The sequence below is a fragment of the Saimiri boliviensis genome, chromosome 13, assembly GCF_048565385.1.
Source record: "Saimiri boliviensis isolate mSaiBol1 chromosome 13, mSaiBol1.pri, whole genome shotgun sequence".
Classification (NCBI taxonomy): Eukaryota; Metazoa; Chordata; class Mammalia; order Primates; family Cebidae; genus Saimiri; species Saimiri boliviensis.
In genome coordinates this window covers 24442134-24460433 of record NC_133461.1, presented here as the reverse complement: position 1 = coordinate 24460433, position 18300 = coordinate 24442134, and the positions used below count along the sequence as shown (strand labels likewise).

General features: G+C 37.1%; 1 protein-coding gene across 2 annotated transcripts in view; it reads right to left on the bottom strand.

Moving 5' to 3' along the window:
* Positions 1–18300, bottom strand: part of MBD2 (methyl-CpG binding domain protein 2) — a 66014-nt gene that overhangs the window by 33005 nt on the left and 14709 nt on the right. The window contains exons 2-3 of one of the 2 annotated variants that reach the window (XM_039463816.2): positions 15003–15162; positions 3–13075 (exon numbers count right to left, since the gene is read on the bottom strand). In XM_039463816.2, the coding sequence (XP_039319750.2) occupies positions 12869–13075; positions 15003–15162 (367 nt within the window). In that variant the 3' untranslated portion in view covers positions 3–12868. Of the gene's footprint in view, positions 1–2; positions 13076–15002; positions 15163–18300 lie in introns of those variants that run through there. The other variant, XM_003926119.4, reaches the window with a different exon arrangement.

Below are 18300 nucleotides of genomic sequence, written 5' to 3'. Positions count from 1 at the left end.
GAATATAAACGTATTTTTATTTAAAATATTAATACAATCAGATGACTTCTAGTTCAAAAATCTATTACTTTAAATCAAAATTATTCCAAACTTCTCAGTCTATTGCAGCATTTTAAATACTCCAAAGTGCATTTAAAGCACTTAATATGTAATACATGCATGAAGTTTCCTCAAAATAAAACGCTTTTTGTATACTTTTAAGTCTAAGAAAATAAAGTTCATATCTGATTAGCAAGGTACTAAAAACTTTTAAATGAACAAATGTTTACTGTTGGCTTATACAAAAAAAGAACTTTGGGGTTTGGTTAGAGATGGGGTCTCACTCTGTCGCCCAGGCTGGAGCACAGTGGCACGATCGTGGCTCACAGCAGCCTCAACCTCCTGGCTCAAGCAATCCTCCCACCTCAGCCTCTCAAGTAGCTGGGATGATAAGCATATGCCACCACACTAGGCTAATTTTTGTATTTTTTGTAGCGATGGGGTCTCCCTAAATTGCTAGGCTGGTCTCAAATTCCTGGACTCAAGCAATCTGCAGGCCTCAGCCTCCCAAAGTGCTGGGATTACAGGCGTGAGCCACCACACCCAGGGAAGAACTTTAAAGACAACAATCAGGATAGCAATCATTTCTACATTCTGCAAATGGAGGAAAAGACATTGATACACTTGGGCATTAAAATATAAACAACTTGATCAGCAGTTAGGAGGCCAGACTTACATAAAACCACATAAATTTACCTCTTTCATATAAAAGTAGTTAAGTAGAAATGGAAATTCTAATTCCAGCAAACAGAACTCAATTTAGAAAAATGTGATAAGGAAGTATTCCTTATTCTTAATATATCATAGGTCTTTGAATAATGTCATTTTGTTATAAGTGATGAGGAAAAAAATAATCCATTCCCAGCCTAAGCCCATCTGTGTGAAGTTAGCATGTTCTCCCAGGTCTGTTTGGGTTTTCTCTACGTACTCCTGTTTCCTCTCACCTCGAGAAGGTGAGTGCACTTTATGTTCAGTGGTGCATCCCCATGGTCCCAGCCTGAGCAAGTATGAGTGTGACCTGTCATGGGATGGGGTCCTTCCTGTCCAGGATGGGGTGCCACCTGGTACCCTGAGTTGCTGAAAGACGCTCTGGCCACCCATGACCCTGAACTGGAATCAGTGGGTGAATAATCTTTCTATATTAATATTTCTTAAATGTGCATAGAGCTCACATTAATTTCAATATTTATCATTAGAAGTGTTTTGGTCTTTATTTAGAAGTTTGAGATGTTTTGTGACCAGAAATATGCCATGGGAACTTAATTTTGTTTATATCAGTTAGCCTAGAGTAAATAGGTTTCATTATACATCATTTGGCTAAGTCAGTTTCCAAGAAGCTATCAACATTAAGTGAGGACTTACTGAATATTATATTTAATACTTTTAAAGGAGACTTAACATTGAAGCTGAAAGCCACATCACTTATTTATCTAGTTTTAATCAACCAATAAATAAAGTCTAAGATGTGTTCCAGTGAGGTCAAAATGTGGCATAGAACTGTTGTTAAGTTCATTTGCAATACTCTTAACAAGAAAGAAAAGGGAGAAAACACAATTATGATGTGTTCTGATTCTGGCACAAAAGGTGAAAAGTTATATATACCTGAAAACAAAAAACATTTGATATATTTTTGATACAGAAATAAATTTGATAAATTTACAGGATATTTGATGAACTTCTATCTTTACTACTAACACCACATAGAAATTGTAATATCAACTTCCATGCTCCAAAACAGTGGTTCTCAAGCGTGAGCATACATCAGAATCACCCAGAGGGCTTGTTAAAACATAAGATGACTGAGTCTCACCCCAGGCACTGGGCATTCAACAGGTCTGAGATAGAGCCCAGGAATCTGTGTTTCTATTAAGGTCTCAGGTGATACTGATGCTGCTAATCCGGGGACCACACTTGGAGAAGCTCCAAAACAAAGACTGCAAATTGGTGGCAGGTGGGGCAAGCCCAACCCAGAGATGAGGGTTCAGTTTTTAGTGCCTTTAATAAATTAAGTCACCACCTAAAAATCTAGTCTTCATATAAAATCCAGAATTCTAGCTTCTTTTAAAAACTGAAAGATCTAGAAACATGGACTTGGTTTGGCAACAATAGGCCATGACTGACTGTAATGGCTGTCCACTAGTGGCCTCGGGTCTACTGTTGCAACATTCCTCAACAACTCACATTTGCATTACCTGTCTGGGCCTGTAGGCACTGAGTTTGTGACCTCTACTTAAAGAATATTAGCATGCCTGGAAAGGTAAGCCTCACAATAATCTGACAATTGTTACAATTACAGTATTATTTAGATCCACTATGCGTCCTCACCTCTACCCCTCCCCACACCACACAGCCCCCCTCTATGTTTGTATTGGGCAATCCTGTCATTCCTTTATCTCATTTTTTCTCCCAATGTCTCTGCTTACCTTTAAAAACTATGCTCATCTCAAATGACTCTAACAGTATTATTTCTCAGGTAGCTTTATCTTTATGGATTTTCAAAAAATATATAATGTGTAAATTTGGTGACAAGCTGCAGAGCAACCATTTAGGTTGCCAACTCTACAAAGTGTGAGGCTCAGGGACACGCATTTTAAATGCTCTTCTGATCATTCTGTGATGCAAAGAAAGTTTGAACACCTCTGATTTATGACATCTAGACCATGTGGAGGCCCTAAATGAAGTCACCCAACCTATTAAAGACAGCAGACAATATTCAATCCTAAAGCAGCTTCACACATAAATGCTTGTAGGGAACTTCTTGTCACTAATTGGGTAAAATCAATATGCATTATTAAACGAGATACCTTGTTTGGCATTTAACGTTTTTGTTTTTGAGAGGAGTCTCACTCTGTCACCAGGCTGGAGTGCAGTGGCGGGACCTTGGCTCACTACAACATCCACCTCTCAGGTTCAAGCAGTTCTCCTGCCTCAGCCTTCCAAGTAGTTGGGACTACAGGAATGCCCCACTACGCCCAGCTAATTTTTGTATTTTCAGTAGAGATGGGATTTCACCATGTTGGCCAGGATGGTCTCGACCTCTTGACCTGGTGATCCACCCGCCTCAGCTTCCCAAAGTGCTGGGATCACAGGTGTGAGCCACCACACCTGGCCTTTGTTCTTTGATAAAGAATGATATACTTTGCTGGTATTAGAACAAAGGTGGCATTACCTGTCTACTTCAGTAGACACACCGAAGTATTTGCAACTGTCTGCATGCGTGAACATATTCAAGTCTATGAGATTCTCATTGTTACCAAGGAGACAGGAGGCAGCAAGAACTACCCTAAGCTGTTCTAAACTATGAATCCTGACTCCATAAAGACAGGGAAGAAACATGGAAGATGTCAAACTATGGATGCTACAATATTGATGCTATTGATGCTACACTGGTAAGATGGATGTTTTTCCATTAACTTTTGTTTCTGTGCACTAAAAAAAATTAAAAGAAAAACCTGGCTGAAATAGTCAAGATATACAATTAACTTCCACTGTCTAATAAGACGGTTTATTCCCCATTGGCACAGAATGGGACATTATCCAAAATGTGCCGCATTCTTCTTCACTCAATCTTATTTTGGTTTTTAATATTTCTTCTCCTTTTAACTGGCATAGAAGCTCTGACAACAGCAAACAAAATATCTTTAATTTAGTATTCTAAAACAATAGCATATGAAGTTGAGTAATCTGCAAGGCTGAACTATTAAGTTTTCCCAGAAACTGTCACAGAAACAGTAAATTCTATTATCGCTACCCTGAGGACTGCCCTGAGTCACTATTAATTTATGCCCAGTCATGTGTCTGGAGTTTTTCTACAGTTTAGAATCGAAAGAACCAATCTACCATCGACTTCAGAGTTAAATGCCAAACACTTTTTTATAGGACAAGATTAAAGCTGTTGATGTACATGCAAGCTACTCTTTCAATATAAGAAAAAGTGAAGCAGAAATTCTTTGTTACAAAATTAAACTGGCAAACACATTCCAATATCAAAACTAAGTTTCCAACCTTTCACAAATCTATCTATCCCTCAAATCAAAATTTAACAAATTTCATAATAATGTATTAGGTTGAAAATATTTTTCTTGAGAATTATTCCCCTAGTTGCAGGGATGAATTTAAAGATAAATCTTTCTTATTTTTAAAAATTTTACTTCTCATCTTTCCAATAAGTATCTGAGATATGTCTTTTGTACACTCCCAAAGGACAAATACACAATAAAAATTAATTTTTAAAATCAGAAAATCAAGGACAAGGAAAAACAGATATCCTTTTGAAAAGATCAATAGTGATATTAGAGCCAAGTATGAAATGTGGATCTGAATGTTCAAGGGGCCTGGGCAAAAAGAGAAACATTCAATTGTACAGATATCATGGTCAGAAAGGACGACACATACCATATAATGAGGAAAACAAAAAAGGTCCAGGTATTAAATCTAGAAGAAAATTAATAAAGGCACTCAACTTCACAATAAATATTAAGCAGATTTCAAATGCTTTTTCTTTTTTCAGTGACTTTCCATAAAAACCAAGAACATAAGTCTTGAACAACTCAATAAAGGTGAATCTGAAAGGGTCTTTGTGTAACCTTCCAGTGATCTCACATGATTAAGGATACTAGAGAATATCTAAAGAGGTAGATGAAGAACACGTATCATAAGCCAGTGGTTATCAAATATTTTTTTATTTCTACTCCTTACAAGAAATCTGAAAATATATATACCCCACCTGCATTTTAAAGTCAGCATGAATATTTCATATTTTAATCAGCTGCAAAGGATGCACTTATCAGAAGTAATTTAAATGCCAATACTTTTAATAATAAACTGTTACATCTAACAGAATCTAAAGATACCCACCATTACCTATGTATATATGAAAAAACTCTCAATGGCTATAAATTTGCATTCTTTGCTCTTTGAATAATTCCATTTCCAAAGTCATTTTCCATTTTAAACTTGATAATCTTTCACTGATTATTTATATATCATGAAATTATTTAACCTTCTGTGACCATAAAGCTCTTGGTGATAAAACAACAAATTTCTTCTGGTTTATTACAATTATTAGCATATAAGTGACCAAAATAAAGCATTACAATATATAATTACATATAAAAGATTGAAATTTATTGTATGTGTGTATATATGTAACTTAATGAAAAGAATTTTTAAAATAGTTTTATATTCTCAAGTGCGTATTATTAATTGCTAGAATGGAACAAGGTATAGCATCACTCCTATTCTTCCTTTTTTATAGATGTAGCACTAAGAAACCCTGTTCACATAAATGAGCAGATAGAATGAATTTTATTCCATGTCATTCAAATTCTCTGAACTCCCTTTGAGTTGTATGATAGAATGTAACAGTGAACCATCAAAAAATTTTAAAAATCAGTCAACATCTACATAAAGTCCTCTAAATTTTGTAGAAAGCAAAAACTGTACTTGTGGAAAAAACTGAATCATTCATGTTCTCAATCCAATATCTCATAGTGTCCCTTTATCAGATATCCATCATTTTGCACCATGGCAATATTGCACACAAGTGAGAAGCATGCTGTTCTGTAAAATGGGAGGTTGATTATAAAGGAGAATTACAGAAAAAATAATGTATACTTCTATCATAGGTTACATTCTCAGATCAGCTGAAGGAAAGCGTGTATACGGACTTTAAAGATATCAAATCGCATTCTTTTAAAACCATCCATGTTGATGTGTATCATGTAAAGCCTCCACACAGCATAGTTTGAACACCAGGGACTTACACTATACTATATTGTAAATACCACTTTTTTTCAGTCTGTGCTTTGAAATAAAGGTATATGACAGTTCAAGTTGTACATATTCTAGGGCCCAAGCCTAGTGAATTCATTTTATCTTTAAAATTCATGCAAATTTTGCCCTTTACCTTAAACATTAGCCATGTTTAAGGTAAAAATGTTACTCTACCACCCAAAATGTTCAAATAAAACTGACATTTTCAAATACTGTTCAAGTGTCATGTTAATTCTGTGGTTTTTGCATGCACCACACACTCCCCAAAAGATACTTATGCCCCAATTTGAGAAGCAGGGACTATAAGGTCACTTGCCTCATCTGGAAATGAGAATAATAATAGCTACTGCATAAGATTCTTATAAAAATCAAATAAGATAATGCACGTTATGCTGCTGCTGCTGCTGCTGCTGCTGCTAAAATGCAGCTTTCATTCAGTTGCTCATTGAACAAATACTGAGTACCTACTACGTGCCAAGCACTGACTGGACCATCCATATATAGTCATTTAAAAAAAAAAAAGAAAGAAAAAAAGAAAATCAGCCCTTAGTAAAACAAGTTTATAGTTTATAGTCATGTTGGTACCAATTCTAAATAAATAGCAGCTGTTTCTTTAATGTAAGCAGGTTATTGAACATGCTATTGAAATTTAGAAATTTACCCTAAGTTTTCCCAGAAACAAACGTATCCCCTCATTCAAACAAACCTATCCCCTCATTCAAACCTATCCCCTGAGTGATACCTTTAGGTCAAATCAAGGCTATCCTAAAAAGTAATTGCAGATTTGCTCCAGAATATATATGGTAGTCTATAGTAAATGTCTTTCCACAAAATCAAATGCCAACAATGGAAGTGCCTTACAATTCTTCATAAGATTTTAATTAATTCATATACCATAAAACTCATCATTTTAAAATGAACAATTCAGTGATTTCTATAAAACTAATTTGTGCAACTTCACAGGCTTTTACAAAAAGTTAAAAAATTATCTGGTATCCATGATGTTTATGCAGAAAATCCACTTAGTCTAATATCCTAAGTTGAGACAAGATTTTTTTAAAGGATATCAATGGCATATTAAAATATTAATAGAATGGATGGATTCACTCTGAGCTCATTAAAAAGGACTACACCTGTTAACAGAAGAATGAAGGATTGCAATTCATCAATGAAAACAAAATTTTCAAGAGTTCTGCTTAAAAAATAACTTATTGGAGCTTTAGTTAACGTGAGGTCATTAACAGGCATCACCAAAGATGCCAGACTTTCAACCAGATATTCTAGAGCCTAGTCAGACAGTTATTATATGGAATTAATCATCTCCTTTACTTCTCAGTTGGCATGAGCTATATACACATCCTTGGGAGAACTGTGGCAATAGTGACACAAATGGTTTGCTGTAGGGCTTAATTCTATTGCTGACCTGGAGTCCACAGGTTAGGTTAACTCTTCAGGACCTATAAAAGCTGGAAAAATAGACCTTGGTTGTCAACAGAACACCTGGGCAAACAAACAAATCTTCTTAAAGCCACACATACCATGAACAACTCTGTCTCCGAATCTACCTTCATTATTAGCAAATCCAGACCCTCTCAAAAAGTTGTCACACACTTAAGACACATTTGAAGCACTCGTTTATAATATGATCAAGCTAATACCATACTGAACAAATCATTCCCATCAGCAGGCCTATTTGCTAGCATGGCTAACATTCTTCTGTTCACTCTTTGCTTCCTAGCAATCTCTAGCCAATCGATGTCTACATGACTCCAATGGAACAGTATTATTAACAGCTAATAACCTTCTGAATATCTTCATTAGCTAAAGATTTATCAGCTAAAGATAAGTATCCTTTACGTATTCACTCATTAAAACTATTTCTATATATAAAATTAGCAGTTATTTGAACAAGATCAATATAAATTCATTCTAGTGTCCTTTGCTGCATCTTACCCCTTCTTCCTTTATTTAATTCACTAAACCAGTACTGTCCAAGTCACCATCATCCTCCACCTGGATGAATAAAACAGTTTCCTAACTGGCCTCTTACTTCCACCTCTGTATCTCTACATTTTCCACATGCTGTCAAAGCAGTCTTATTTCCCCTATATAAAACCCTCAAACTGCATTCTACACCATTCCTTATGCTGGCTGGCACAACCCTATGACTGCTTTGACCAGGCTCGCCTACTTTAACCTCACCTAGTACTCCTTCCCCGCTCACTAAGCTCCAGCCAACCTGACCTTTTTGTCTTCATGAGTGCATCCTTCCTTAGGGAATTAACACTGGCTACCCCCTCCATATGGAAAGCTTTTCCTTCTGGTTTTTGTATAGCATCTCAAACTTTGAATATTCAAAATTGATTTACTCATATAAATTATTTCCCTAAAGCTACTGCAATAAATGGCACCTCAGTCTACCTACTTAATCTAAAAACCAAGAACTCACCTATAAGTACTCTTTTTCTGTTATGCTCTACATACAATTCATCAGCAAAACCAGTCAATCCTATTTTCAAGAGATTTAGAACCTGTCCACTTCTGTCTCCACGGCACCATGTATCTAGATCATCATCATCATCAAAATAATCATCAAACAAAGCAGCTAATTGCTCCTCGCTCCTCACTTCTAATTTCAGTATCAAATTAATAGAAACCTGTACTCAAGAGTGGCCCACACTTATCCCTTGGAGGGACTTTAGGGTCTAGAAATGCTAGACTTATCACCTATAACCTATTTGCTCCCCTTCCCTGCCCCCAGCTTTATCTACAGAGAACAGAAGACACTCCCTTGAGCAAGACTTTAACAACTGACAAAAAGAGTATCAGTATCTTTGGAAATAATTTTACTTTCTCCATAGGTCAGGAACGTTGGTGGAATAAATGAAGCCTTTGTTTTCCATTTGGATGGAGGAATCTTAGGAAGGTAGAAGCCAAGAGGCAGTTCTTAACCACACTATGCCCTACCAGGAGCTGGTAACCACAGTGGTCCTACCACAGGGCTCTGATGGTGATGAACTGGCCGTGAAGTACCTTAGGCAGAAGTAAGTCAGCCCAGTAAGGCATTAACTTCAGTAACTAAAAAATCCATAGGCAAACAAATGCCTAATCTGAGCTGCAGCAAGTGACCTGGCTCTTCACCTACTCCCTCACATCTTCCGCCAAAATCCTTCTCCTGATTTTAAAAAAAGTGGTTATTTGTCAGTTACAGATTCCATTGAGAATTTGAGGAAGATAAGCTTTCTTAGAAAAATGTATACAAGGCTGGATGCAGTGGCTCACTCCTGTAACCCTAGCACTTTGGAAAGCCAAGGCAGGTATCAGTTGAGCTCATGAGTTTGAGACCAGCCTGGGCAACATGGCAAAACTGTCACTACAAAAAAATGCAAAAAATCAGCCAGGAGTGGCGGCCTGTACCTGTAGCCCCTGCACTCAGGAGGCTGAGTTGGGAGGATCACCTGAGCCCAGGAGGTCAAAGCTGAGTGAGCTGTGATGGCGCCACTGCACTTCCCCCTAGGCGAGAAAGTGAGATCCTGTCTCAACAACAATAAAATGTATACACAAAAAAAATTGCACACAATTCAAAGGTTCCTGGAGGTCTGAGCATGGTTGCAAAGATTAGAAACCTCCCTGCCTCTCTATTGGTTCCTTCCAAGTATTTTCTTTGATAATGCATTCTCTTGTGAATATTGTCTTCTCTCTTCCACCACTCATTCAAGCTTCTGAAGAGTAGTCCAACCGTTTTTGTGGAAAGGGTAAAAATGCACGTATGTGTACATGTTTGTAAATGCATATAAGCTCTAGACAGACATACAGAAGTCTCATTAATAAGTTTCCTCTAACGAAGAGGACTGGGACTGAAGCAGGAGAGAGGGAGACATTTTTCAATCTCTGCCCAAATTACTTAACCAAGTAATAAAATTTTAAAACATCCGAAAGAACAGGAACATTGTGTTTCTAATTTCTCATTTCCCAGAAACTTTCTGGCATTCTAGATAGGACTTCTGATCATTTCTATTCATAAAAAACTGGTTATGTAAACTCACCAGTTGCTCATATTGAAAATCCAATAGATAACGTCTATCCTCCCTGATCTCTAAGAAAAACCTTGTTTTCCAGGCTTCTGTAGTACCACATTCTCTTGATTCTACTATTTCCTTTCTGGAAGGTCCTCTTACTCTCCACAAGATTCATTTATTCGTTTAATCCATGGGCCTACAGAGTGACATGATACACTTCATTTGTCCTTATTTTTGGCATTATCAATGACAAAACACTGGGAAAGGAGTTCTCAAAGTGTGACCTGAGAATTCCCGGGGGTCCCCAACGTCCTTTTGGAAGTCCAAGAAAAAAAACTACTTTAACTCATCTTCCTCACTCCACCGCCAGACTTGCCCTAATTCCCCTATTCCTGACTTCCCCGCCCCAAGTGACCAAAGCCAAAATTGCTGCAGCCATCAATTCTCTTTCTATAACCATCAGGTACTTATATCTAAATTTCTCGGGTCTCACCTTTCCATACTTCCTGCCAGAGGATTAATTCAGGCTATCTTATTTTTCTAGACTAAAACGGCCAACTATTCTCCCTACTTCCAGTTTCATCCCTTCCCAAATCGTCTCCATACTGTGCCCCCTTCTATATACCCAAATCTGATTCTTCACCAAGGGTTTCCCAAACTACACAGATACTGCCCCCAAGATAGATGAGCTCTCCACAAAAATTATTATTGAGGATAATTAAAACAAGTACTTTCTGGATCATGTGACTGAGAACCTAGTATACAGCCCTATAAAATTCAAGTCTGTTTATACTCACGATAACATATTGCCACTTTAAATCAAGATAATTCATGAGAAATAAATAATGGCAGACTTAACATACAACTGATTCTATTCAAGACAATATAATGTTCTTTATTTTGAAGTGTATCTATTTTGGGTGAATAGAGAAATGTGATGAAAGACCCGAGTCTTTCCAAGATACTAGAACTCTCAAGCCAAAATAAAAAATAATTTGTTCCATACCATATTCATATTGCAAGCAATTTGTAAAATATATCATATGTCACATTAATGTCAGGGAACTTGAATTTTAGTAGTTTTGTAGATTTATGAAACATCTGATGTTAAGACCTAGAAACACAAATTCAGTATGTTTATACAACGAAAACATTAAAATAAGCTTCTAGTGACAAACCAAGCTACTTGAAGTCCCCTACACATATCTCGCACTTAGAATCACTGTACTCTTCTTTATCCAACCCTAGAGTACCTCCAATTAAATTTTAATATCTTGCCTCTCCTCCCAGTTCCCTGCTAAAAATGTTGACAGTCACATCTGTGAAATCCTGAAACATCTCCTCTTTAAAAACAAACATAAATGCCTAAACAATATTTAGCTTTTGAAGCAAAGGTTTGGTTTTTATTTGCATATTGAGAGGCAAAGCTCTGGAACTGTGCTGTTCAACAGGACAGCCACGAGGTACATCTGGCTATTTAAAGTAAAACTAAAAATTGAGTTATTCAGTCAGACTAACCAAATGTCAAGCACTCAACAGCCAACTGTGGCTGTGGCTGAAAAGAGTCCCATCATCACAGAATGTTCTCCTGGATATACTGCTCTGTAACTTTTCCCTTTAAGTAAGCTCTAAGAAATCTGCTTGTGACTTCAAACATAAATTGGGCTGATGACTTCCAAATCTTTCTCTAGCCTTTTCCCATTAACCTAATGGAGTATCTTCAGTAACCTGCTTGTTATTTCAACAATGTCAGCTGAAGAGATGGAGGTGGTGGCTGGAAATAATTATGGCAGTGTCAAGAAAATCAGTAAGGTATAATGTAATCAAGAATGGAATAGATTTTCAAGGTAAGGTTAAGCTTGAGTTTGAGAAATCTGAAATAGGTACTGCAAAAATAGTAGCAGAGATTAAAGACAATGTCCACTTCACCCTACCCACCCATCCTAAAAGAATTAAAAACCACTTTGCTGAGTTCTTCAAAAGACATCTTTCCAATCACATCTAAAGATAAAATTCATCACTAGTAATTCACTGCTGATATGAAAGATATATTAAAACCATAGCTTATAATTACTTAGTAAAAATTATAATTTAGCCTGTTTCAATGTTTATTTTGTCAATTAAATCTCTAATTCTTTCAAGATAAGAGTTTTAAAAAAAACAAAACAGGCCAGGTGGGGTGGCTCAGGCCTGGGATCCCAGCACTTCGGGAGGCCAAGGGGGGCAGATCACCTGAGGTCAGGAGTTCCGAGACCAGCCTGACCAACATGGCAAAACCCCATTTCCACTAAAAATACAAAAATTAACCGGGTGTGGTGGTGGATGCCTGTAATCCCAGCTACTCAGGAGGCTGAGGCAGGGAGAATCGCTTGAACCTGGGGGTCGGAGGTTGCAGTAAGCCAAGACTGTGCCATTACATTTCAGCATGGGTGACAGCGAGATTCTGTCTCAAAACAAAACAAAACAAAACCATACAATAATGTACTTAAAGCCAGATTTACAACCACAAAGCAAAACATTACCTCAGATTTCTATTACTTTAAAGCTCTCAGCTTTCTTTACATGTACTATCATAAAAAAGACGTAATACAGTTATTAGCCACAAATAGATTTTCTGCTTTACAGAGCTACCTAATATGTTGTTGGTATTACTTTCAAAGAGAACTTATTTTAAAAATGCAAAACTCCACTTTCTATTTAAATAAAATAGATGCAAAAAAAAACCCCCCAAAAAACCATGACTCCAAAAATTCAGGCAGAAAGCTTCAGAAAACAATGAAAATGAAAGGCATTTCCAAAATGATGTCTGGTATATAATTTATTTATTTAATAAACATTTATTACCGCTATACACTTCCAAAATGAGGTGGACAGTAAATCAAATAAACATAAAGCAATATTTATTAAGTACCTACCATGTGCTAGGCTTTGGCTACATATACAAAAACAGACATGGTCCCTGCCCTCATGGAGCTCACAGTCTAGCTGAAGCAGACAAACAGTCACATATACAATGGCAAAGCACCAGGGAAGCATTATGGAAGAAGGGATTGGTTCTGCCTGGAGTATGCAGGGCAAGCTTCCCAGAGATGGAGACAATGGAGCTGGGTCTTGGATGAGTAGGAGTTCGCCAGATGGAGGGGAAGGGGGCAAGCACATCCCAAGCAGAGCAAACAGCATATGAGCAAGCAGAGTCTTGAAAGCGCATGCCATGGTGCAGAACGATGAGTGGTCCAGTGCAGCTAGAGCAGAAAAGTGCACACAAACTGAAGAGATGAATTAGTGTTTGGTTTTCGATGAAACTTAGGTGTCAGAAAACAAATCTGCACATTACACTTAATGTAACTAAACTGTGGTTCTGGCAACAGTACAGTAATCTGAACATACTCTTCATTTCATAAATACTGAAGCCCCTTTAATAGGTACCCAGCACTGTGTTTTAAGATGGCAGTTTTAGAAACATAAACCTGAATTCTCCTCTATACATGTAAGAAGCAAAGTAACCTCAGAATAAAGGTTTCCTGAAGCCGAAAATCATAGTGATTTACAAACACACAAGGTCCTAACTTTTGCTAACTTGCGCTCCCTCTACTGCTATTAGTACCTTTCTTAACATCTTCATAACGGTCAACTCAAATCCACCCCATAGTTAAGTGATACACAGGCAATTTAATTTAGCCTTCTCTTCCTGTTCTACCTCTCTAAACAAGGGACCTGCCAATGTCCCTATGAAAACCAATGCAAAGTATTATGGTATAAGGAAACAGTACATTTTGACATCTGTATCAATTATGAGAAATGGCATTACTATAAACTGCACTGTAATTTAAACTGTAAATTTAAGCTGAATTCTGAATGAAGATAGATATGAAGCAGAGACCCATGCCCCTCAGAAAATGTAAAATGGCAAAAGGGAAGAGAGCTTGGGTCAGAAAGTTTCCAACACTGGCCATGAGGCAACACTGCACCGAGGTGGCTTGGTGCTCAGCAAGGGGGCGGCTTAGGAAACAGCAGTATGGAAAGCAAAGGAATTAACATGGGTCAAATTTACTTTGCTAGATGTTTTATATAAATTCCCATTTACGCCTCATAACAATGCTAAGGGGAAAATTTTCTTACCTTAATTTTACAAATGAGAAAGCTAAGGCCCTTGGAGCCTGAGGAAGCTTCTCATGACTGTATCAGCTAATAAATAGCAGAGCCAGTTCACCAAACCATGCCTTCCTGGGTCCAAACTCCTTTTTACTCCACTACACTCCCAATGGGTTCCTAAAATGAACACAGCACTCCCAAGGGACTTATGAGGTTATATTAGTCACATCTTAAGAAGGAGAGCCCCTACTTCTCCCTCCACTATTTTCACACTGTCAATGTGAAGAAAATGGTGGTGGCAATACACATACACACAGATCCCCTAAGTTCAGAGGAAGAAAAACTAAGAAAAAACAATCATATATGTTTAGTTGTCCTCAGGGAAAAAGCAGCTTTCTTTGTAAAGATACTGGGTCCTTTAATACAATTAAATTAGTACAGGCTTAAGTATCTCTTATTTGAAATGCCTAGGACTGGAAGAGTTTCAGATTTCAGATATTTTTCAGATTTCGAATGCTCAATCCGTATCATAATTCAAATGACATTTGCTTAAATTGCTATACAATAAACTATCAACCAAACAGCTCGATAAAACTAAGAGCTAATGGAAAAATATCCAAACATGGTATTAGAATGAGAACATTATTCCTAAAAGTGATTATCCTCAACATCATCAAAGGTCAAAAAAAACACTGCCCTTTCTCAAGACCTGAATCTGAAAATCAATGAACTATGAGGTGAGAATACCTGCCACATTAAAATTTTGCTACTTTTTGGAGAACAGGAACTATGTGAGAGGGAAAAAAAAAAGCAGACAATTAACACCAAAGGAACCTTTTGTAAATAGCCCCACTGAGTCAGAAAGTGTGATGTACACTGACCTAGAGATACTGAAATGCTGTTTTCTACTGTGCACAATTTACTTACGCTCTCTCTTGCCGGGGCAGGGTGGGAGAGGTGTGGGGACACGCAGGGGACATTTGGACAACCAAAATTCCAGAGACTTAATTACGATGTGAGACACTTTTTGAAGAGCTTTTGAAGTAGCATATACATGGGACAGGTAAATTAACCAACCTTATTTTGATTGAGAGGATCATTTCGTAGTCTCTGTTTGTTCTTCTGTAATTTACTAGGCATCATCTTTCCAGTTCTGAAGTCAAAACTGCTGAGATCAACAGTATTTCCCAGGTACCTTGCCAACTGAGGCTTGCTTCTGAACTTCTTACCACTTGGACTAAAAGAAAAATAAGGTTAATTGAACAAAAGGCAACAACATTTACTCTAGGTCTCTACATAAACCTTTTCTTCATGCCTTCCTCTACCCTCAACTGCTACCCCATGCTAATTTCACATTTTTTAAAGAAATGTTAAAGTTTTGACAGCTGCAGTGGCTCATGCCTGTAATCCGAACACTTTGGGAGTCCGAGGTGGGTGGATCACCTGAGCTCAGGAGTTCAGAACCAGCCTAGCCAACATGGTGAAACCCTATCTCTCCTAAAAAAAAAAAATAAATAAATAAATAAATATATATATATATATATATCTCAAAAATTAGTCGGGCGTGGTGGTGGGTGCCTGTAATCTCAGCTACTCTAGAGGTTGAAGCAGGAAAATCGCTTGAACCCGGGAGGTGGAGGTTTCAGTGAGCCAAGATCACACCACTGCAGCACTCAAGCCTGAGCAACAAGAGCAAAACTGTCTCAAAAAAAGAAAAAGTTAAAGTTTTAAAGGAACTCCATAACTTCCATGTAAGAAGAGATCACATGTCACCTAATACAACGCTCCCCTATGTATCTGGAACACATAACATGCTGCCACAGTCTATCCCACTGGTCACTCAGCATCTATTAACAGAACCTAAATCCAAACTTCATGCGCAGTGTAACAGGTACACTAAAAATGTCTTCAATCTCACAAACTTCCTTTCCAAATTGATTCTGAAATTCTTTTATTTCCTTGCAAGTATTACATATACAAAAATACCAGCAATAATCAGGAAAAAATTTGAGAACAAATTCTTCTGAAGTCAGTAATCCTTGCTTAAAAAAAAAACACACACACACACACACACACACACACACAAATATGAGGAATGCATATAATATTTGAGCTACCAATTCAGGCTCATAACACTCATAATAAAAAAAATTCTTAAATACTGACAACATCTAAATGCTAATACTACTGAAGTGAGAAAACCAGAGCAAAAATTTATGAACGCGCGTGTACAATGCTGGTATGAGTTTTGTCAGCCAAACTCCTCCCTTAGGGAAGCATATGAAGAATAATTTACTTCTTTGTAAGTAACACTGCCAAAGCTGGAAAATTACAAAGTCCCAGAATTATACAGAGGACTAGTCTTTCCTAAAAATTTTTCCTCTGTGGCATTAATCTGTAAGAAATTTTTTATAGGAAGAATGCCCCAAAGTCTTACCTAATAAATTTTCTGAACCAAATAAATGTGCTAGAACGAAGTCAGTGTGATGTGTCACAAGAAAACTGTGAGAATTCTAGAATCGTTCTCAAAGAAATCAACATGTCACATATAGAACTTACCCTTGCACCAAGTGACCACAATAAAAACAAAAACAAAAAAACTCTTAAGAAGACAAAAGGAAAAAGGCTGAGAAACCAAGCAATAAATACTCCCTGGAACAAGAAAACTTCTCTCTGAGTCAAATCCAAACCAAAACACCCCTGACTTGTGTCACAAACTCTTTGGTATTCTGCCCCAACAGACTTCAAGACAACTGAATATCCTATCAACATTCTTTTTCCACAACCACATGACTTAAATATTCCTGAAACACAATTCAAGGTATAGAGTTCAGCGGGCAGATGAAGACAACAACCAGGAACAAGAACAAAGTAGAGAAGAATATAGCAGAAGAAAAAGTGCAGGATCCTACACAAGCAAAGCTCAGCTCCAACTCTAACGTAGATTTCCAGAATACTTGGTATCACAAAATAAAATAGCAAGTCACTCGCAATATTGTACAAAACTTGAATCACCTCTGCCCACCACACAGTTCCACCCCAAAACCTGATCTTCTACGCTCCGCACCTTGTCAGCGGCACTGCGTCCACTTAGTACTTCATCCTCTAAGCTAGAAGGCTACATTATGATCCTTCAGCGCTCCCATGTCTCAGCCACACATCCAGTATCAAGTTCTAAATGTTCAGACTCCTCAATGTTGACAAAAAAGCTTCACCTCCTTAATAAGCCATCAAAAGCTTTACATCTGTTCTCTTTTTCCATACTCTTCTACCACCAGCCTTGGTAGCGTACATTCCAAACTCTACAGCACCAAATATGCCATATAGCTTTGACTCTTCCAGTTACGTCTTTCCAGATGGAAGGATAACCACAGCAACATCCTGCCTGTGAAAAGGCTATTAAATCTCCCAAGCCCGGCTACAATGTCCTCCACCTCCACTAGGAAGCCTTCTGGGATTCTCTAATTCAAGTTAGAAATAATCTACCACCTGCCAAAATTCTATTTCATTACAATAATTTTTATATAATTCCTTGCTGAGTCAAACAACAATGCCACTCTTAAACTTCAAATACCATTACAGGATAGCACTAAACAAGGTAACTTTCTGAGAGCAAAAAACCTTATCAGTTCAATACTAGGAAGTGGCTTTCATTTGCAGATACAATGGGATAAATACTATTGCTTATTTAAAAGTTATATTACATAGAATTTTACAAAACTAAGCTAGAAAACGTTTTCATGATTAAGTTATTTTACTACATAAGAAATAAAGTATTACTAATGACCTAAATTGATATGAAAAATTAGTCAAGATTACTCTGCTATTACGTCACTTACAAAAAGCTGCAATAGCCATATAGTCCTTATTATCAGATACTCAAGTTATTGATAAACAAGATTCTGGTAAACTAGTCAATATACCTCAAAAAATGAAAAACAAAATCTCTCCACAAAATAAAATGACAGTTCTCAGTCAGCTATCCCTCAAATAGATCTCTTTAGTGCAATAAAAAACTGAGCTCAAGAATTGATACCTTATTTCAACAGACTCATTTTCCAGAAGATGAAATATTCAGGCAGTCATTCTTACCAAAAAGATAAGCACTACTGTTCTTAGCATATGGCTTAGAGACAAATAGGAAGCTACTTATGTGGGAATCAATTGACAAACTTCACAAATTAAACCTGCAATAAGTAGTTCCTTATCTAACAGTTGAAATGTCAGTTATCCACTGCAGCTGAAAACATACTAGAGCCTCACTACAGAACAAAACTCTTAGAGATCAATTCATTTTAGATACCTCTCCCCCAAAATCAAGATAATTTAAATACCTAAGAAGTCAATTAAAAGGCTATACTCTCATGGCTAACAT